This window comes from Eurosta solidaginis, chromosome 5, assembly GCF_040869045.1.
Source record: "Eurosta solidaginis isolate ZX-2024a chromosome 5, ASM4086904v1, whole genome shotgun sequence".
NCBI lineage: Eukaryota > Metazoa > Arthropoda > Insecta > Diptera > Tephritidae > Eurosta > Eurosta solidaginis.
In genome coordinates, this window is record NC_090323.1 from 206552061 (window position 1) to 206575077 (window position 23017).

At 37.0% G+C, this 23017-nt stretch overlaps 1 protein-coding gene across 6 annotated transcripts in view; it reads right to left on the reverse strand.

Moving 5' to 3' along the window:
• Positions 1-23017, reverse strand: part of Sarm (sterile alpha and armadillo motif) — a 324081-nt gene that overhangs the window by 290200 nt on the left and 10864 nt on the right. Inside the window, exon 1 of one of the 6 annotated variants that reach the window (XM_067787773.1) lies at positions 6096-6508. The exons of 2 other annotated variants lie outside the window; for them this stretch is intronic. In XM_067787773.1, the coding sequence (XP_067643874.1) occupies positions 6096-6476 (381 nt within the window). In that variant the 5' untranslated portion in view covers positions 6477-6508. Of the gene's footprint in view, positions 1-6095; positions 6509-23017 lie in introns of those variants that run through there. 3 more of the 6 variants (XM_067787771.1, XM_067787772.1, XM_067787776.1) reach the window with 3 other exon arrangements.

Genomic DNA, 23017 nt, shown 5'->3' on the forward strand with positions numbered 1-23017 from the left:
ATGTACTTGAGAATGACTATGAAGAGAGCTCGATAAATTTTTTTTGAGGATGTCCCATCGTTGTGGTCTGCTGCTGAAAATAGTAAAACATTTTTGTACAACTCCGAAGAAAGTAATTGCAGCATCAACACCACATAAATTGAGATTGTGGGTTGCACAAGGCGAGTAATCAGCATTCGAGTTTTTGTCGAGAATGTGACGTAGTGCTCCGTTGTAAGCTCCTTTCATATTGGCGAGTTTATCGTACCCTTGTGCAGTGATTAGCTGGTCATTGATAAGTGTATCAATTGTAGCCTCCTTTTGAATTAGATTTTGTAAAGATCGCCATTTAATATAACATTTAATGTGATCTTGAGTATTTTCGTGTTATGACAGTTTATCATATAGCTTCCTCCATACCTGGAATTTCGAATATCCGCCAGGGCAACAAATTTTAGGTCGATTTAAAGTATTGGTGCTTAACAAACGGCATGGTAGGCAATAAAAAGCATTGCTGCTGGCACTCCGCAACAACCAGTCACGCTCTACTTTCTCTCCATTTGGCAAGATTCTGTTTAACCATCAGGTAGGAAATGCTTCGTCATGACAATCACGTGGAAAAATAACAGGACACTTTTGATGACCTCGACGAACTACTTCGTTGACTTCTTCAGATCGCAAAAACTCATTATTCACGGTACCGTTATCGAAGTGGTTTAAACAATCTGGACTTTGATACAGAGTTGGTGGTATTGTTGGAAGACTTTTTGAAGATGAACCTTCATCAGTGTCACCACGAACACTTTACGATTTCGGATTCATGTAAATATACATTGTTGTTTGATGTTTTTATTGTCTCCTCAGGCCCAGGCAAAACATCATTATCAATATTCGTTGCTTTTGAAATTCGGCTTAAAATTTGCACATGGAACAACTAAAGGCTCTCCTGAATTAAAAAAAAATGTCTTAGTACCTCTAAATCGCGGGCCCCCTGAGAAACACATTTTTGTTTGATGTTTTTATTGCCTCCTCAGGCCCAAGTAAAGAATCAAAATCAATATTCGTTGCTTTTGAAATTCGGCTCAAAATTTGCACATGGAACAACTAAAGACTCTCCTGAATTAAAAAAAAATTTCTTAGTACCTCTAAATCGCGGCCCCCCCGAGAAACACATTTTTGTTTGATGTTTTTATTGTCTCCTTAGGCCCAAGCAAAACATCATTATCAATATTCGTTGCTTTTGAAATTCGGCTAAAAATTTGCACATGGAAAAACTAAAGACTCTCCTGAATTAAAAAAAAAATGTCTTAGTACCTCTAAATCGCGGGCCCCCTGAGAAACCCCGGGTCCGGGAGAATCCCCCCCCCCCCCCATTCCCCCTCGCTCTCGTCGGGCCTGGGTACATACATACATACATATGACTGTAATTTAAACTAATGAACAGTAATGAAAAACACGGGCAGGGTTGTTAATAGAACCTCTACGATGAATCACCAAACAATTTTCAAGAAATTAATAAACTCAGTTTTCCACACAATATTCAAAAAATACAATCGAGCTATTTTAAATTGGCGCAATTTGCCAAATACAAAAAGCTAGACTTGAACAACGTCACTGAGCTCACACACAGCAGTGGCATGTCTTCGTTTCGGAGCTATCGCTAAAATCACGCGCACTCAAACATGTTCACTTCCAGTCGTTGTCAACACATGGAACTTTCATTCACATTTATTTATAATGAATTTCTGCTTCCCCACTGACTGTTAGCTACAAGTATACATCCCTTTGTCAGCCAGTGTGTCGTCATGTGACATGAAGAGCTTGGAATGCCAAAAGCAGGCAAAGCTCATCAGCACATTCTCAATGCGAGTTGCCTCTTCCATGACTTTCCCCCAAAACTACGCTGAGTCATCGTTATCGGTATCACTGTAACGGCTGGATGTGCGGCATGCGCCTGAGCGCACGTCATCATCACGCCAGTGAGATCGGATGCATTGCAAATTGACAATACGATAGATATGTATTAACATTGATGTATGAAGTAAGAAATTACTGGCAGTCTGGTGCAACAATTTGTAGGCATAAACTTGTAAATCACAGTCTTAAGTCATGAGTCACTGGGAATGCGTGCGATCAGGGAGCTTGAGGCATTTGTATAGAATGAATATTGAGCTTTATTGCCAATAGATAATTATCTGCATGTGGAAATGTATGTACGTAAACAGCTACCTTTTTTGGGATGGACAACATTGAGATGTTTTTGTGCAGTTGTAGGAACTTTGTGGGCAGTCTCGGTTGCATAATTGCAAGCACAGCGAATTTCTCACGTTTTTTTACGATTTTATGACCATGAATAAGGCGAGACTTAAATTATAAGCTGATGGGAAATATTTGTGAATGGGACATGTTTAGCATCCGGAAGGTGGATGATCAACTGTGTGCGCAGTTATTTACTCAAACAAGTTACACTACAAAAAATTTCTTAGGTTATCTTAGTTTAAGGTATAGGACAAGCTCACTTGGACCGCATGTAGGCCTGTTCAAATACCACATTAGATAACAGTACGTAAGCTAAAGCTACATAGAAAATCGTTGCTTGACAATGGAAAGCGTCCGTTACGTTACCAGAATTTATTTGACGACCAAGCGGAAAAACTCAATTAGGTACCAGTGCTAATGTTATAAATTAACTTCGTCCTCTTGGCTCGATTTCTGCCTCAAGATCTGGCAACTCTGCCACATGTATAGCTGGAGCCTTGACCTCACGACTGCAAAGCACAAAGACAGAACGTACTCCACCGTTTCTTCCTGCAGCCCGCAGTTCCTACATTTGCTGTTAATAACGAGGCCTTATTTATAAGCTTGTGACGCCATAAGGCGTCGCCTTAGTACGCCCATCATGAGGTCTAAGCCTTCCCTCTCTAGGGATATGGGTGACTTTGAGAGTCTAAGACTTCCTTTCCTGAGTGACATATGCAACTCTTGTCGCCTTTTGATTTCTCCCAAGCGGATTAAGACATCAACCGTCCCTTGTCAACTCATTGGCCTTTTCGTTTCCTTTTATACCTTTATGACCGGAAACCCAGTAGAAAACTATCTAATGAACGGAATAAAGCTGGCCGTTAGCGTTGAATAAGAAAATTGTAAGACAATAACAATAAAAAACCCCAAAGTCATTATTCACAATTTTTGTGAGTATCGAAATTAGTACGTGACATTCATAATCGCGTAACTTAATACCAAAAGCTCAGTTTACGTTGAAATTAAAAACAAAATCCGTGAAAATACGAATGAAAACAAAACCGAAGAACCGTATCGAGAAAAAAAGAAGAAGTTGTGGTCTGGAATCAGCAAAAACATATGGCAATGACATAATTGCCATCAAATTTACATAATGTCATTACCTAGAAAAAGCGGTAATTAACAGTCGGAAAACTGAGTGTTTACTAAAAATGTTAATATTTGTTAAAAATAAAAATAATAATTACAATCATCACTGCTTACATGGTGATACAGCTCAGGGTATATACTCATACATAGTTATATATATATGAAAGAAACCCTGCCGAAAATATGCGCTAGCTTAGAGCTATACCATTTGACTACAGTACTAGTTCTATTTCACTATTCTATTTTCCATCATTCCTTGTCGAATTTGATTTGGAGAGAAACCGATTTCGGCATTGTCTTCAGTGTCGTTTTTTGTTCCACCTTTTATATACCATCTAGAACACTTCAAAATCATGATATTTTTTTATTGGATAGGGCCAGAACGACATATGTCGCTAATTCGCCTATTGCTAGGGCATTGAAGGAATTCAGTCTTCTTACTAATGCCAGGGAAATTGATTTTTCAGTAAATAAATCAAAGTTTAAACTTATACTAAATGACTTGATATGGTAGATAATATTTAAGCTAATAATTTGTAAATAGTCTGTAAGGATATTTTAATTTGTCCTAGATTTACTTTGAAATAAATAAATAATCTGTCTGATAAATGAAATTATTAGATCTAGAACCGTATTATTTTAAGGCTGGTTCCTAATTTTTCTGCAGGGTATAAAATGTGATAGATGTAGTAAACTTTCGTGGTACCATCAAAATAATCGATAACCTTATTCGTAAGGGATCTTTTCAAACTCTCGTCTTGAGGATGAGTTAGGAATCTTTTCGGCATGATTTTGTAATTTATTTAATAATTTGGGAAAAATTTAAACAACGTGACATCAGGACGGACAAGGCGACAGATGTTTCGATTATACCTTGTAAATCTCTTCAAAGCCTTTTTTGAACCCGCACTCCTACCATTGTTGAAGTGTTACAAACGCATTCAGCCACGTCATGCCTTAGTTATTGTAAACCTTATCCCAATTGCCTTCTTTGCATATTTTCTTTAGTCATCAATATCTTTTCGATAACAATTTCACTACTTATCGACAACAAATATTAGCGATAACACGTTGATTAAAATCAATAAAACGTCGATAAAAAATCGATATGCGACTTTTTGATTTTCCCACAGGTTGTATACTTGATGTATATAGGACCGGCTCATTGCCGAAACCGTTTTGCCTCTAAACCAAATTTGACAAGGGATGACAAAAATCTTTCGCATGTATATCGGTCGATATCTCTTCGTAGCGTGTGTTATCGATCACAAATTTGACATCAGTAACAAACCGGTATCGCTATTTATTCAATAACGCGTATAAGGATATATCTTGCGTACTGTGCAAAAGACCGAAGTTCAAAGTCACTGAACTGATTTCACCTTAGCGCGGCTTCAGTCTTGGCAAATCTAGTAACGACCAGATTTTCACTATGGCGTAATTCTGAAGAGAATCGAAACTCACCATCTTTTCTTGTTTACTTCAAAAATAAAGCTCTACAAGTTGGCCGTCATACCTGTTCAGATATATGGCTCGGAATCATGGACGGTGTCGAGAGATGATGAAATGGATTTTAGAGGGCTGGAGAGAGAAGGCTTATGGTCCTATTCGTGATGCCGACAGCAAATATCGAAGGAGATAAAGATAGTGAAGCGAATAAAAGTCCAAAGGCTTCGCTGGCTAGGCCATGTTTGTAAATTGACGAAAACAAGATGTGTAAGAAAGTACATATTTCGATCGAAACCGCAGTTTGAAGGCAGAGAAAAGGGGGTGACTCTATTGAGTTGGGAGAAGCAGGTGGAGGAAGATTAGCTATCGTAACTTGTTACGAAAATCGCTTTGGCGGTTAATTGCCAATCGCTGATGATGAACGGTATTTACCGATAATAAACCGTTAACAAACATCGAAGACTAAATGCCTTGGGATATAACTAACGAAAAGGCTTGATTTTGGGTATCATAATGGGACCATAGGAAAGTACTTGATGAATTAGGTACCGCACTCACTTTAATTGCGCTCGGATCAATATATTTTGAGAACTCCTTAAAAATTATGGAACGGCGTTTTTAGTCAACTTTCCGCAAATGTATAAACTTTAAACATGGTTCAATGCCTAATGACAATTTAATGTGCTGAATCACAACTCCGTTGGGTGGTGCAAGGATCGAGGTTTTAGGAAAATTCGTATTTATGTATGTCCCATACAGAAAATAAATCAATGGTGTAAAGATTTCGAAAGGATGCCTTTATAAAGATATCTCACAGAGAAGATCGTAGAATGGCAAAAATCTATTGTTAATACATGAAAAGCAATAAAACAGCTGACTTTTGTTTACACTTTTTGCTTGACAATCCGTGATTTACTGAAAAAGGACCCAAGTGGGCTACCATTGTATTATATTTATTTTTTTTAAACCATTACTTCTTCGAAAATTAGTCAACCAGTTTGCATGAAATTTGATACATAGATAGTGTATCACATTCCAAGACTATCTGAATTCAATGAAATACGCGAATACAAAAATCAAACGAAAGGTATTTCATATAGGCTTTCAATAAAAATATGTTTAGTAGGGTTGTTACCCTACCTTTATTTTGTATATACATAAGATGGCCTATAGTGAAACTGTAGCGAGACTCGGTCACCTGGTACAAATCTCTAAGGCCATAACACTAAGCAATGGGTGGGCCTATACCACAGGCTTATCAAAAAACGTTAACTCACCTTTATAAGTTCCGGCGCATCATTAATGAATCTGCTGCCACAATATACGATTTCATCAGCAGAACCTGAGTCGGCAGGGGTTATGATGACCTTGACTGGTGATTTGCAGATTGTTGTTGATGTTGTTGAACTTTCTGTTGTAGGAGCTGCCTTTGCAGAGCTTTCTGCTATCAAAGGTGCTGATAAGTCCCAACCTCCATTATTGCTTGACGTAGTTTCCAAACTGCTATCGATTAACTTTGTATCGTTTTCCTTCATATCAGACTTTTTTCTATATTTATTGCGATAATTATTCAAAATGTAATTGCCTGAGTTTGTATTATCAGTGCGAGATTTCATAATTTTTGCAAATTCCTCTTCGATTGTTGATATTATTGGCATATTAGATGTTGTTGTTGTCGTTGTTTCTTTTCTTGAAATACTTGTTGCTCCTCCCGCTGATGTTGTTGTTTCTATTGTTTGAGGTAATATATTTGTTTTCATATTCGTATTTATTGTCGACGCCTGACGACGACAACGACTTGTTGTTTCTGTTGTTGTTATATTGCGTATTCTTGTTGCGCTAGCTTCGTGTTGGATTGATGACAAAATCGTTTTTGTTAATGGTGGAATCGTTGAGATTCCGGCTGATAGCAGGGGTAATGGGGTTTTTGATGATCTCGTCGGCGTGGTTGTTGTTGTTAACGTTTTTGTTGCTGTTGTTGTTTCAGCTGGTGCTGTAGATAAAAATGATGCAGTTGTTGGGTTTGTGAATGTTTTTGTTGTCGCTTGCGAGGGTATTGACGGATTTATTGATATTGCAGTGCCTGTTATTGTTGCTGATGGCGTTGTCGTTGTTGATGTTTCGTTGGAATTTTCTAAAACCTGATTAGTGACAACCACACTAGGCGTTAACGCAGTTATTAACGATGTAGTTAGGGGTGTTGCCGCTATTGTTGTTGTTGTCGCTGTTATTACCTCTGTTGTTGGCGTTGTGCAATACTCAGCTAACGTTTTTGCTTTCTCACTTTCTGTTGTTGTAGCTACTAAATTTGCACTGACTTTTGATTTCCGCGATCTCCGGAAAAATCGGCTCGCACTTCGTTTGTGGTTTTGACAACCGTTTTTGTCGCTCATGTTACTTCTATTGTTGTTGTTGCTTGACGAGTTTTGTAATGATGAATTTTTACACCACAAATTACTTACACGATTGCCCATACCGACTTAAGTCGTTCCCCACCTAGCGTTCTGCGTGTGAGGGTATGTCGAATTTTTTGTTTTTGTAAAAATTGTTTGTCTCGGTATGTTTTTCATAAATTTAGTTCAGTACTTTTTATAACTTTCTTATTGTTTTCAAAATGCCTTTTTAACTCGAGTTGAAGATAAGGATATAAAGCTATGAAAACTAGGTACAAGTAATGCTTATGAGTTGTAACAATCAGAGGAGCCATAATTCAATAACACAGGCCGGTGAAGTCAATATTTCAAAATGGGGGCGCATTTGACAATACTCGCCCTCATTTTGTTGTTGATGTTGTAGCAATAAAGGCACTCCCCGAAGGTTTAGAGAAGTGTTATCTAAGTTGATAGTTCTTTGCTGGATAAAGATCCGGTACGTTCCGGGAACAAGCACCTTTAAGGTACTAGCCCGACCATCTCGGTAACGATTTAATATGATCATATCCAGACCATTCCGACCCCAAACCCAAGGTCACCATAAGGAGCTTGATGCCGTCAAAGCCTAGCCTGTTAAATATGTGTATAATGCATTCAAATTTGTAACAGAATTCGCCTTATGTAGGTGAGGTTGACAATTGGGTAGCGGAACTGTGAATTGCGCTTATCAACCATTGAATCCCTACTCGCCTTCATCAAGAAAAAGAAAACGCTTTAGGATCTTCTGGCTCACGTCCGAGTGCTTCCACTTTTCAAGAAATTTTTTATGGGGATGTCCTCCTTCCTCTGCTGAATACTTTTTTTTGACGGAGCGTCTTCAGCGGAGGTTCGCTGGTGCTATGTCATATCTGCTTAAGGGATTTCATATTAGCACCACAATATTGATACCCTAGGCCTTCGTCACAAGACTTCTGAGACTTAAGCAAAAAGTTAACCAATGATAATTACTCGGGTTGTTGTAACAATAAAAATATCGCCGAAGCTTAAGGAGGCCGTTACCGTCTTTTATCAGATATCAATCCGATACACTCCGTTACTAGGACGTTCTGATACTAGCTACGGCATCATTAGCATGGAGGAAAATCTGTTCTACTCAACACAACATGTGTACACCAAAGGTAGGTCGGCAGACGCAGCACTGAATAATTATAAACCTAGAGAAAGCCATTTGAAAACCGCACCAAAAAGAACATATTTGTACAAATTATAGGGCGTATGTAGGCTATCGTAAGGGGAAGGGGGGGGGGGGGGGCTGAAAACAACGCCGACGACTGCACTGTATTCCATTCTGCATATCGCACCTGTTGACCTAGTTGCGAAGAACATAGTGTCAGCACTGCAGGGAGACTCAGTGCCTCAGGGTAGCTTGAGCACATGCCATTCGTACAAATTGGATACACCGTCGTCAAATACAGGGCGAACGTGAAAGGTTTTCGCAAGGGCGCTCAAATGGAAGATGAGATGATACCCATGTGCATCGATGTTTCCCATCTAGCTACTAGATCACTGTAGTGATTTTCAGGCGGAAATAGTAACCCTTACCAAAAAAGTTGAAATATTGGAGGAAAATAGCTCCACTGGAGGGGTGGAGCCTAGTGCGGAGCTGCAATGTGTCGTAGATTATTCGCAGATCTTGAGACCTTAGACTAACAAAGTTACTCTAATCGCTAAGGAGAGGGGACTGTGGACATATCATCACGAGCATAGTATTCTCACTGAAACTGCATTCTGGCGTCACATGCTTTTAAAGTAGGCCTTGTCTTTTATAGCAGCTGTAAGAAGTGCGGGCTATAAGAGGGTTGAGACCCCAGTTATTAGGAGTGATACAGCTTTCAAATCTTACATAGGTTTTGGTTTTGAAAGGGTGCTTCACTGTAGACGTTGAGCAAATTTCTGCTAACCCTACATTGAAAGAAAAAGACTGGTAAAATCAACAGAAATATGGGTCAATTTCTGTCAATTTTTATTCATCGCAACAAGAGGTTGAATCAACTGCGCACAAATCGTTGATTCGCAATTGACCGTTTTAGTAGTCAAATGAATGTTGCGGCATTTGCAAGGCAGATGAGTTTTCAATGAGATCTTTTCATGGCAGAAATACACTCGAAGTGCTTGCCGAACAGTGCCGAGGGGCGACCCCGCTTAGGAAAATTTTCTTCTAATTGAAAAACTTTATTTCTAAAATTTTTATGTTGCTTTGCGCGGGTTGTGAACCCAGGGTCTTTGGTGTGGTAGGCGGAGCATGCTACCATCACACCACGGCGGCCGCCATATACATATGTGCGTACATATAGTACACAGCATACATAAGTATAAAGTAGAGAGCGCAGTGAGCGTAAAATTCTCTTTGAAATTTGCTCATGAATTTACTGTTGATCGCTGTTGAAATGACCAGTTAGATCAGTTGTGTTAACAAAAAAATCAGTTAGATTGATTAGGAATCTGTCAATTTTACAGAATTTTGTTAACTTAAGAGCGACAGTTGCTTTTCTGTTGAAATGACTAAACTTATTTGTTCGCTTGACAAAGAACTCGGTCGAATTAACCATAATTAGATCAATTTTACCGAATCTCCATTAAGTCAAGAACAACAGAACCGATTTGTTGATTTTACTAGCACCATTTCTTTCAGTGTATAGACAAATTCAATCTATGAGAGGTACTCATGGACCGGCCAGTTCAACCTCACGTAACCTCACCAAAAGAGTGTAATGGAAACCAATATTCGCAGTGAAAGGTACCATACCCTTTTTGTATTACACGTAAATGAACTGAAACTCAGATTCAAAGACTATAATTGTTAGGCAACCATAAGAATTGCTTTACTGGCAACAAATACTTTACTGACTTAGCTAGGCACTAAATGACCTAAAAAATTAAAGATGCTCCAAACAAGCACCGAAATGAACCAAACTTGGCAAAATTTGTTCGCCTAACTTTGAATTATTTGTTACATATTTTAATTGTTTATTTCGAATTTTTGTAAATTTTTTTACTACGTTTTTGTTATGTCTTATCGGTTGCCTGATGACATTGATATAACCGCCCTGAACACCCTGCTTACTCCAGAAAGCAGCGTTAATGTTGAGTTTGGTGGTGAATGAGGACAAAACGAGGTACATCCTGTCTTCAAGCAAAGTAACAACTCCATTGCACCTTGGCAACCACGCTACTGTTGGCAGTCATAATTTCGAAATAGTAAAAGACTTCGTTTACTTGGGAACCGGCATTAACACAAACAACAACATCAGCTCTGAAATCCAGCTAAGAATCAATCTTGCCAATAAAACCTTCTTTGAACTAGGTAATCAATTGAAAAGTAAAGTCCCTCTCGGCCAACGAAAATCATGCTCTACAAGTCACTTATTCGTACTCGTGCTGCTATGTGGTGCAAAAGAATAGATCATCACAAAATCAGATGAAGCGGCTCTGGCAGTGTTCGAGAGAAAAGTTCCTCGACAGATTTACGGACCTCTAAGCGTTGGCGATGGCGAGTACTGAAGAAGATTTAATGATGAGCTGTACGAGCTTTACGCAGACATTAACATAGTCGGCCGTGTTATGCAAATGAATGATGACGCTCCGGCGAAGAAAGTATTTTTATCGGAACCCACCTATAAAAGCAGAGGAAGAGGGCTGCCTCCACTCCGCTGAAGGGACCAGGTGGGAAACGATTTAAACTCCCTTGGCGCCAGTTGACGGAGCGAAGAAGCGACAGGTGCGCCTTGTAGGACGGCCATTAAGCACCAGTTAAGTATTTGTTGCCTTTAAGTATCTTTTTTCATATATATACATATATGTACATATGTATATTTATATTCACTTTTTTGTTTTTGCTATTTTCTTTTTATTTCACTTATGTTCTTTTGTTACATAACTACAAATCACATTTTTACACTTCCTTACACTTTTCAGCCAAACAAAAAGCCTCAAAACCAAGCAAAAAATGTTAATTAACGTTTTTGCGCCTTAAATTAGGCACTGGGTGAGGTCATCATATGACGTAGTTTGTTTGCGTAGATTATAGTATGAACACGCTTTGACCATTGACTTATTCTATACATCTTTTTTTTCAATCACTGGCCATTTAAACTTGTCTGCCAAATATTTCAAATATATTTTTTTTTGTTTTTCAAATAAATTCAAAAATTAAAAATTGAACGTTTCATATACACGTGCCTGTGCATGTCGTCTTGTGCTTTTTTTTTTGTACTGTTGGGTGGCGTTGAAATAACAGACTAATTGACGAACCGGCATGAAACTCAATTCAACAAATACTGAAATCGGAATTCTTTTAAAACCGCGCCACAAGTCACCTCCCTTGTTTAGCGCGTTAATGTTTTCAGTTTAATATTTATATGTATGTATGTATGTATTAATGTATGTATGTATGTATTACGTACGAGCACACAACCACTTGGGCAAAAATAATACGTTTAAAAAAATTATTATTAAGACAATAATAATGTTGAAAACAGTAAATAATGGCCCAAAGAACTAAACAAAACAACCCAACAACCAACCAGTCAGCCGGTAAGCCCACTAATGACGGGTACGGCCGCCCGTTCACCATTTTGCCGATGTACGACCCGCGCGACACTCCCACAAACCAATCCAATCAGTTATTGTCTCACTAACACTTGGAATTTATGCATTTAAGCACAGCAGTCAAACCAACCAAGTAGTTGTAAACGAGTCCACAATTAATAAGGAACCTCAAATCAACATAAATCATCATAAAAGCAGCTGGCTACTATGTATTGCGATTCGCCAAATTACATATTGATGAAACTATGTTTGTTTTGTTGTTTTTGTTGTTGTTGTAGCGATAAGAACACACCCCGAAGGCCCTTGGGAGTGTTATCGATGTTGATGGTCCTATGTCGGGTGGTCCTTTGTCCCCGAAGGGCTTGGGGAGTGTTATCGATGTTGATGGTTGCAGATCTGGTACATTCCGTTAACAAGCACCATTAGGTACTAGCCCATCTCGGGAACGATTTGGTATGACCACATGAAACCTTCTAGGCCATAACGCCCTCCCACACACTAGATCCATCAGGAGTTCGTGGTCGCCAGAGCCTCGGCTATTAATGTAACAGGATTCGCCACGGATAGGTGAGGTTGACAATTGGGTTGGAGAAGCTATATATTGCGCTGGCAACCCCTTGGGAGAATTGTGCTTCAAGGGGTTGTAACTAATTTGGTGTTTTAGTCGCCTCTTACGGCAGGCATACCTACCGCGGATATATTCTAAGCCCCCTAACCCGCTGTTTATATCTTTGCTCACGGTATGGGAGAATCATGAATATAAGCGTAAGATGAATAAAGTGGTATGCTATAAGGGGGAGTATGTCATATAAGTGCAGGCTTAGTATGTTGTATTGATTTGCATTATGGGGGAATCCAGAATGTAAGCGTAAGTGTAGTCATTACACTGAAGCCCATTACGCTACGGAGCAATGTACGGAATATCAGCGAAATCATACAGTAAATCAATGCAGGGCAAGACCAGGAAAGCAAAGTAAAATAGAAGAAAGGAAAGGAGAGGTTTCTTATAGCGTTGTATGGACGAGGTCTATACGAGTTGTCGAAATGTTTTCAATTTCTTAACTTTAACAAAGGTGGATGGATGTGCTATAGACTTTTTATCGATGAGTTTTCGATTAGTTATTGACAAGTTATAGATGTGCTGTCAAAAATTATCGGTTTGCTATCGCAAAGCTATAAATTTGTTTTTAGACATTTATTGATTCGTTATCAGAAAGTTCCCGAAATGTTAACGAAAAGTTATTGGAAAGCTATCTATTTGCTGTCTGAGTGTTTTAAATTTGTTGTTGACGTGTAACCAGTTTCTTATCGAAAAGTTATCGATTACTTATTGATTTTTATCGGAAAGTTAACTATTTTTTATCGAAAAGCTGTCGATTTATTATCTTAGAGTGATAGATTTGTTATCAAAAAGTTATGGATATGCTGTAAAAAAGCTACATTTTGCTATCGTTTTCTTATCACAGGGTTACCAATTTGCTATCAGCGAATTTAAAATAAAAGGGCTTACTATGATTTTTCTAACTTCATTAATAACCAAAATATTGAAATACATACATTTGTGGGTACAAGTTTGGCTTTTTGGACTAGTTTGGAAACAGTCAGAAATTGCCACTTTTAAACTAGTATTTTGTCGTACTAGTTTGGTGTGTTCACTATAGAGAGCACCCATACATATGTAACCATACATACATACATTTTTATTTACGCGTAATTTTGTTGTTGTTGCTTTGATTATAAATGATTTTGGTTTGTTTTGATTTGTGCTTTTTTTTTAATTTTTCTCCATTTCACGTTTTATTATTTCTCTTTTCGCACGTATTTTCGAAAAAATGTATTTGCATTTTTACATATATATGTATGTATGTATGAAAATGTATACATTTCTAACTACAAAATCAATTCCTCGAAAATTAAAATTTATATTTCGTGTCGCAGCGCATACAAATTGAAAAATTAGGCGAGAAATAACAAATAAATACATAAATAAAAAAATAAAAAGTTCGAAATATACAATTTCGAAACGATCAGTTGATTCCACTTTCAACAGAAGTAAAGCAGCTCTTTATGTCATATATATTTTTTTAGCTCACCTATTTCGTTCCAAAACATTTAACTGTACAACAGGTGGCAACTCTACTCATTATTAAAGTTATCCAAACAAATTTTTCCAGTAGCTATAATTTTCATGTTACTATTACTGTGTCACGGTTTAATTATGGAACAGTTGGCAGGTCTAAAAAAATATTTATTTGTAGGAACTTTCAAAAAACAATTTTCCCTGTGCCTGATTGGCATTTATCTGTTTTTTTTCGCAAACGCATTTTTTAATTAAAACAAGTAAGGATGGGGCTGTCTTCGGCTGTGCCGAAGACTTCATACCTTTCATGAATGGGGCTGAACAATAATCTTATCCCGTTCGTAATCTCTAAATAATCGGATGTATAAGATAAGAAATATATAGTGAACAGATGTACATACCTAAACGATTTTAAGATAAATATAAAAAAATGGCAAAAAACCCCCTTTTCTGAACGATCGGTTGTATGGGATATATATTATATATAGCTCCGATCGAAATGATTTTTTCATGAAATCTTCTATGATATATTAGAATAAATAAATATCTGAACGATCAGTTGTATGGGATATATACTATATATAGCTCCGATCAAAGTGATTTTTCAGAATATCTTTTATGATATATTAAAATATATATCACCGAGTTCCACGTTTATACTTTCTAAATTGCGGCAGGAATGACCAAAATCGTCTTATCCGAACGATCGGTTGTATGGGAGATATATGTTATAGTCGTCCGATCCTACCGGATCCGACAAATGTCTAATATAATACAAAAATACATCCGTGTGCCAAATTTGATTGAGATATCTCAAAATTTTAGGGACTAGTTTGCGTTCAAACAGACAGGCGGACGGACAGACGGATATGGCTATATCAACTCAGTTCGTCGCCCTGATCAATTCGGTATACTTAATGGTGAGTCTATCTTCTATATTTCTCAACGTTACAAACATCGGACCAAAGTTAATATACCATTTCATGTTCATGAAAGGTATAATTAAAGAACAGGTGGCAACTCCGGCAACTACTGTAAAATATTTCTGTTTTGAAGCATCTGAATCTGTTTTAAAGCTTCTTTCGTATGATACGTAAAAGTTGTCATTACGGCCACTTGAAATTTTTAAACAGGTGGCAACTCTTATTCGGCGTCTTATTCTACCATCGTAAGTACTGAGACCCCGATATTATATGGGCGTTATTTAGCTTTGTCACACAATATGTAATCGAAATTGACAGTTAAATAAATAAGTTTTGGAGCATATGGCAACCCCTTTCGAAAGTAGGTATGATTTTCATGATTTACCTCCGAGTATACTTATATTTAAGAATTCATGAGCTTAACACCGGCTTATAATAATTGAATTTCAATTATCATATTTTCTAAGAGAAACTGAAAAGAAAGAAACATTTACTGGCATATTGCGATGGAACCATTTCGAAAACCGCCATCCGCCAAACCGTAATCATTATCAGGCAATTTTGAATTGTTATCAAAGGTTTCACCGGGATGCGAGTAGATTAGGGCTGAGCTTCTCTTCTAATTTGCGTCTTTTATTTTTTTTCATAAAAATTCTTTTTATTCTTTACTATTTGATTTAATTTATACGAACAATCATTACTAAAACGCAAGATATAACCTTTTTTGACATAATTGACGTTTTTCCGTAATGAAAAAATGTTCACTATTTGCATGAATTAAGCGGGGGTTGCCCTTATGGTTTTTTTAAATATATGAATAAAATAATTTGAAGCAATTTTTAATTTATAATTTATTTAATAATTTGGGAAAAATTTAAACAACGAACCATCAGGACGGACAAGGCGACTGTTGTTTCGATTATGCCTTGTAAATCTCTTCAAAGCCCGGGAGTGGGAAAATGGTCAGCTATATCAATTGTACACGTACATATTTGTGTTTCTTCTACAACAAAAACAAATTTAAATATTTTATTATGTTTATTTTTTTATTTCCGAGATTTGAGAGATTGATTTTCAAAGATTAAATTGCGCAAAAGCTTAAAAAAATTAATTATGGTCGACCAGAAGAGAGAACGGTTATACCTTGTAAGTGTTTTCATCATTCGAATAATCTCAACGAACGCTAAGAAGTTACACTTCAAAAAGCATAAAAGTGTTTAAAAGGGTAAAAATAAGATTCCAAATTAATTGTTGCCATTTTAGCATTTTATTTGCTATTCACTTCTCTCAGTCGTTGTGCTACATACATATCTACTTACATTTTTATATAATTGACGTGAATAATGCGTACTTAAGCAATGTATGCCCCTTAAGGTCAAAAGTGACCACTCGTAAGCCGCTATAACTGTGTTATTGCTATAAATAGTTTAACTAATTGAATAACTACTTCCGCAGCCACAATTTTTGCACTTGCACATGCATTCACAAATAAGCATGAGAAATCAGCGTGCATCATCCATAATCGCTACTTTGTACTCCAATGCCGTATAGCAGTAAAGTACAGTGGGACAAATGGTGCTATACTTATTAGAAACCTTTTCACAGACCCGGCTTTGTTTTTCGGAGTTGGCAACTAAACTTTTGAAAATTGGATAATAGGAGGAGGACTCATGAAAGCATATAAACTTATAAGGTGTAAAATTATATCCATTTACACACGCGGTTATATGAACGCACCTAGTAATATTCTTGATAAACTTGATTGTTTATCAGCTGTATTATTGCCAAACAAAATTTTTTTGATTGTTATACAAATTAAAAAATGCCAAGATTAAGTCAAAAATCAAAACTAAAACGCCTTTACTTGCTGATGTTGGAGATTTCTGATGAAAATGCCTGGTGTAATGTCTGCAAGGTTGCATTCCTTTGAGTTTACCGCGTTTACACAATGAAATGTGCGCGTAAATTTATGCAAACTGTGTAAATGATTTTTCATACAAAATTTGACAGCTCGTTTACGCACTAGATAAATTTATACGTTTACACACTTTATAAGGCATTTATACGGTTACATGAGTCCCCCTAATGATATCTAGGATAATCTTTAAACTGTAGAAGCAACTTTGATTTTTTGACGTATTTGGTCGTTTGTACAATAAATATCTCAGCTGATATTTTGAAAATTTTCTCGGGCCATGAAGGGGAATACACCCACACTAGAGTCAAATCTTTGAGGCTGCTGTGACCCAGATATATTCACATACCATATTTTAAAGCTATCCGAAGTTGTAGCACATATGTATAATATAAATGTTTTAAGTAATTCTAATAGAGAGAGAGAAAAGTTGTCTGATACTAGGATCGAATTGTCCTCTGTGAGTTGTAATGAGTAGGTAGCTGTAGGTATTGGTATGCTGCAAATGGAAATACAAAATGTAAACGTAAGTGCAATGGTTACACTGTAGAGTAACATGAGGACAATGTATGTACGTGGTTGAGTTGATATGAGCGAACATAAGGGCAAAGCAATAAAAGGGAGGAAAAGAAAAGAAAGAACGGGCAGGAAATAAAAATCGGACGGCGTATTTATTGTATCGTTTTTATTGTTATCGAGGGGTTATGGTCAGCTATCCATTCCTTCTGGATGAGTTGTTAATTTGTTAGAAGTGTGTTATCGACGAGGTATAGACGAGTTAGCGATTTGCTTTCGATAACAAAGGTTATCAGTGAGTTGTCGATTTTTTGCTAACGAGTATCGAAAAGATGTCGATTTACTATATAAATGTTATCGATTACTTATCGAAAAGTGCTGATATGTTATCAAAAGTTAACGATTTGATTAACGAAAACTTATCGGGTTTTTACCAATTTTATCGATTTGCTAACACAAGTTATCAATTTGTTATCGGTATATTATAGATAAATTATATTTTGTTGATCGAAAGATTGTCGATACATTAACAAAAAGTTATCGATTTGTTATCAATAAGTATTCAATTTGCTGTCGAAAAGTTATCGATTTCTAATCAAAAAGTTATCGAGATCGAAATTTTATCTATCGCTACACATTGTTATCTACTACCCATCGCATTTTTATGAAACAGATACGTATAAAACATCATTTAAAAATCTATGGCAATAAAAATAAAATATTAAAAATATTAACTTGTCATTATGGGTTCTTACAGTTTACAAGCCAACGAAGCTCATCTCAACAAGGCCAAAGTGGTTTGTTTCCTGTAAATTTACCTATGTTGTGTCTCAACTCCAACCCCTCAGCGAGCTCTAGTTAATCTAAAAACATTAGTTGGCGAGTTCTTGGTGCTTTTTTTAATACACGCGAAGACTTCTCTGAAATCTGACACCAATTTCTGTCAGCTTATTTTCAGGAAACTGTTATAATCCAAATTTTAAACCAAATTCGGTTTGGTCATAGATGTATGTAATACAAAAAAGTTTCAGATTTAGGCTCAAAATTTAAGCCGTGTAGATTTTCTTACAACTACTTGATCCCTGAATTTCTATCACGTGCCTACAGTCTCCTCGTTGTGAATGTTACGGCCAACTTCAGAAGTCTATTGTTATAAGATTTTTATATCAGCGTTTACACTTTGCAGCACTGCTCCAGTTTTTGCCTTTTCTGCTTGGTTGGACATCCACCGCGTTTCTTCATGTATTGAGCGGGTGGACATCTATATCTTCATCTTTTAATACACATGAGAACAAAGTTCATATACCTTTTTATAAAATGTATAAAAATTTCATGGAATATGACGAAAATATTCACTGTACGAAACTAAATAATACTAGCAATTTACAGCACTGCTTTGACGCTGATTTATACTTAAGCGAATTTCTAAGCAATGGAAACACCCCCCCCCCCCCCCCCCCCCCCCCAACAACACACCTAAAAAATAAAAAAATAAAAATTATTTATCTATACAGAAGATACACGCGCATACACCATAACTCACTTGGTAGACAGGCGGGTAGTCTTAGCTTAGTCGCATATGCCCTGTAGCACTTATGACGGTGCTAAAGGAACGAGTAACTCGAAATTATATGTAAGAATTCTACCTCAGCTATGCACATAACATCAACAAATACTTATTTGAATTCAATACTTTTATAACTATCACTTTAGCTGAACTTCATTAGTACCATCTTCCACATTATCACCACATTGTTACTGTGAGGTGTTATATAAAAGCTTTGGGCATCACCCAACCAAAGAGGATAAATACAATAAGAGCCGTCACTCGTTATTTTGTGGCGAGTATCTCTCTGGAAATTGAAAAAATTGATACCGAAGGTTTTCTGAGAGGGACATTTTTAATTGTCTCGCATTTACCCTTGCCGTGTAGGCCCGTTGTGCAACTGTGATTTTTGGAAAGAGAATTAAATAAATTAATTAAATACAGTCGAAAAATAAACACAAATACCCCACGGAAATGTATAGAAGACATTTATAAACATCTCGCCCAAAAAAAAAGTAGCGACTACCTCTCAGTATACATCGAGTAAATGCCAAAAAAAATAACGAGTGACGGCTCTTATTGTATTTATCCTCTTTGACCCAACTGTATTTAATTGAATACAGGAATAGTGAGAAACAAACCGATAAGCAACCAGTTTTAGCACTAAAAGTTCATTCAAACCTGATCAATTAAAACGTGAATTATGATATAATGGCGGCCACCGTGGTGTGACGGTAGCGTGCTCCTCCTATCACACCGGATGCCCTGGGTTCAAACCCCGGGCAAAGCAACATCAAAAATTTTAGAAATAAGGTTTTTCAATTAGAAGAAAATTTTTCTAAGCGGGGTCGCCCCTCGGCAGTGTTTGGCAAGCGCTCCGGGTGTATTTCTGCCATGAAAAGCTCTCAGTGAAAACTCATCTGCCTTGCAGATGCCGTTCGGAGTTGGCATAAAATCATGTAGGTCCCGTCCGGCCAATTTGTAGGGAAACTCAAGAGGAGCACGACGCAAATTGGAAGAGAAGCTCGGCATTAGATCTCTTCGGAGGTTATCTCGCCTTACATTTATTTATTTTTTTATATGATATAATGACATATTTATCGCCTACACTCACTGTAAACAGTGTGATGTTAAATCTGAAACTTTTGTACACTACATATATGATCAAACCAAATTAAGTTTCAAATTTAAAGTAAAATGGCGATCCTGAAAATGAATTGGCAGAACTGGGCCCATATTACGTATTATGGTCCATGATCGAAAGTCGTTTTTTAAATCACAATAGCTCTAAAATGTGGATGGGATTTATGACATATGCCAGATAGCGACATATAGTACTCTTTAGATCCATAGCTTATTATAATTTTTAGGAATTGCTTGACAAATTGCATAGTTATCGCATGATTGAAAATAATTTTCAGCCACTGATCGTAACGCGTAATACGTCCTGGATTTAAATTTTAAACAAGAAATGGTCTAGACTTGCTGTTATAACAAAAAAAGAAAAATCTAGTGGGCAGTGACCACAATTCAAACCAACGTGCCACGGATTATGCGGCAGTTACCCACCGACGTGTGCCGTACGTACGGACGTTTGTCGTACGAAGCACGTTTGACCGAATTCTCAAGCCCGTAGGAATCAATGTGTGCGTCTGTGTACATGTACATAACATATTTGTGTGTGTATTGTTTACAACAAAGCACTGTTGCCATTGGCCAGCTTGCATGCATGCTTATGGAAACATCAACTTTTTCCAATTTAATTTTTGATATTGTAAAAGGCCGGAATAAATATTAAATAAGTATAAATAGATTACATATTTATAATCTGCACTTTTACATAATTATTTCGAATTATTTTCACAATTTTTCAAACTTTAATTAGGTGTTTTTGCATAAAAGTGCAAACGGTCAAAAATTAGCGCACAAAAGTTTATTAGGCAACTCTGTCTAGTGAGATAGCGATCAGCTGACACGTTCTTACGGAAAAAATCAAAATTGTTTTGATTTCTACGTTCCGGGCTACGTACGTACGGGCGTTGCACGTCGGTGAGTTTTCGTTTACATTGCACACTCATAAGATAGGTCGTGTCAGCTGACACGTTTTTTCTACGTACGTTCGTGGGTAACTGCCGCATAACACTAGCTTGCTCTACCAATAAGCAATCACATTTGTATAATAAAACATAGCAGGAAAATGTTTTGAAAAAGATTCTGTGACTTGCAGCTCTTATACAAATGAAATTTTTATACTCAGCATGCTTTGCACACAGAGTATATTAACCTTGATTGGATAACGGTAGAGTTGGCAAATATCCGCGTAGCTGTGATTTTGTCACAGCTACTGAAATATCACAGTACACATCAGCGACAGCTGACAAGGAATATTCGTGACTGATTGCCTGTGACAGCATTTATTTCCCGTTACCAATCACAGACTCAAACATAGCTCTCATCACAGGAACAAATCGCTTCTATGCTATGAACCAATACAATGAGCAAGTTACTTAAGCTGCGACTGAATAACAGTAGATGTCCCAAAAAATTACGCAGAGTTTATTATTCGCAAAACAATCCACAGGGAAGAATATAAAACTGAGGTAATTCTATATGACAGCATGACACTGCGAGAGAGATGTCAAAAGACGCGTTTTGATCCCAGAACCACAAATCCGAAAGCGGAAATTTCAATTTTATTTCTGTCAAAAGATATTTCCAAAAAACCGCGAAATGGCCCCGGAGCGCTCCGAAACCGGGGGATAGAATCCATAGTATTTTTGCGCAGAAAACCTTTCTGCATTGGCGGCCTTCGGTCGCGCTTATAAAAAATTACCCTGGGTGGGTCCAACACCGGTTTGGAGAGCAAATCTATATCCGCGCAAAACACTTTTACCCACAGTTTTTCTTGTGGGTTCACAAAATAATTAAAATTACCACAACCACAAGAAAGTTTTCTATTTTGTTTGTAAATATCTCCGATAAGAAATAAAATTTCCAATTTCCGCTTTCGGATTCGTGATCCTGGGTCCAAAGCGCATATTTTGACAACTCTCCCGATATTTTTGGACGAGTTTTAGCAGTTGTACCCTAAAGTAAAGAATTACCCCAAAACTATATCCGCGCAAAACATTTATGTTCACAATTTTTTTTGTGGGTATCACAAAATCTTCAAAACTACAACAACCACATGAAAATGTTCAATTTCTTTCGCAAATATCTCTTGACAACCCAAAAATGTATATGTTCCGCCTTCGGATTATTGCTGTCGAGGTCAATACGCGTCTTTTGACACCTCTCTCGATATTTTTGGACGCGTATTACTAGTGTCATGCTGTCGTATAGAACACCAAAACTGATTCCTGTTGACGTGGTATAGGATATAGACTTCCACATATCAAAATCATCACTATCGAAAAAAAATTTGATTAAGTCATGTCCGTCCGTCTGTCCATCTGTCCGTCCGATAACACGATAACTTAAGTCAATATTGAGATATCTTCACCAAGTTCGGTATACGGGCTTATCTGGACCCAGCATAGATTAGAATTGAAAATGAACGAAATCGGACGAAAATCACGCCCACTTTGTCGATATCGAAAATTTAGAAAAATGGAAAAAATTAGATAATTCAAAAACGAATACCGGTAAGCCATTAGCATACAAAAATAAATAAATAAAACATAAATTTCGAAAAATTTTGGAATATGAGCGTGGCACCACCACATTCAAAAGAAGAAAATTTGGTGGAAGTTTAACAAGCTCTAAATCAAAAGCCGTTAAAGATATTACATTGAAATTTTGCAGAGACACTATCCTTGCTAAATTATATAGACTGAGTGAAGATAACCAAAATTGGTTAAAGACCACGCACACTTTTATATATAAAGGGTGTTTAAAAGGGTCGTAGACTGGAATAATAAGCTATATTATAGCGAAAAACAGTTTTGTATCTACGATATTTGAGATACATTATTTTTACGGGTCATGCCACGCCCTTATTCCGATCAAGCATTACATAACATTTCTAGACCCTCCAAAAATAAATCCCTTGTAACAAAATAATAAAAAATCATTTACCTGAAAAGAACTGTATCATTGAAACTCACGCTGAGTATATAATGTTCGGTTATAACCGAAAGTTACCACAGCGTTAGTTGGTATACCTGAGGTGGTTTGAGAATTTTCGGCTGTCTTTTGCTTCCAAAAATATTGGCAATGAGTAATTTCTTCTTGAAGTCT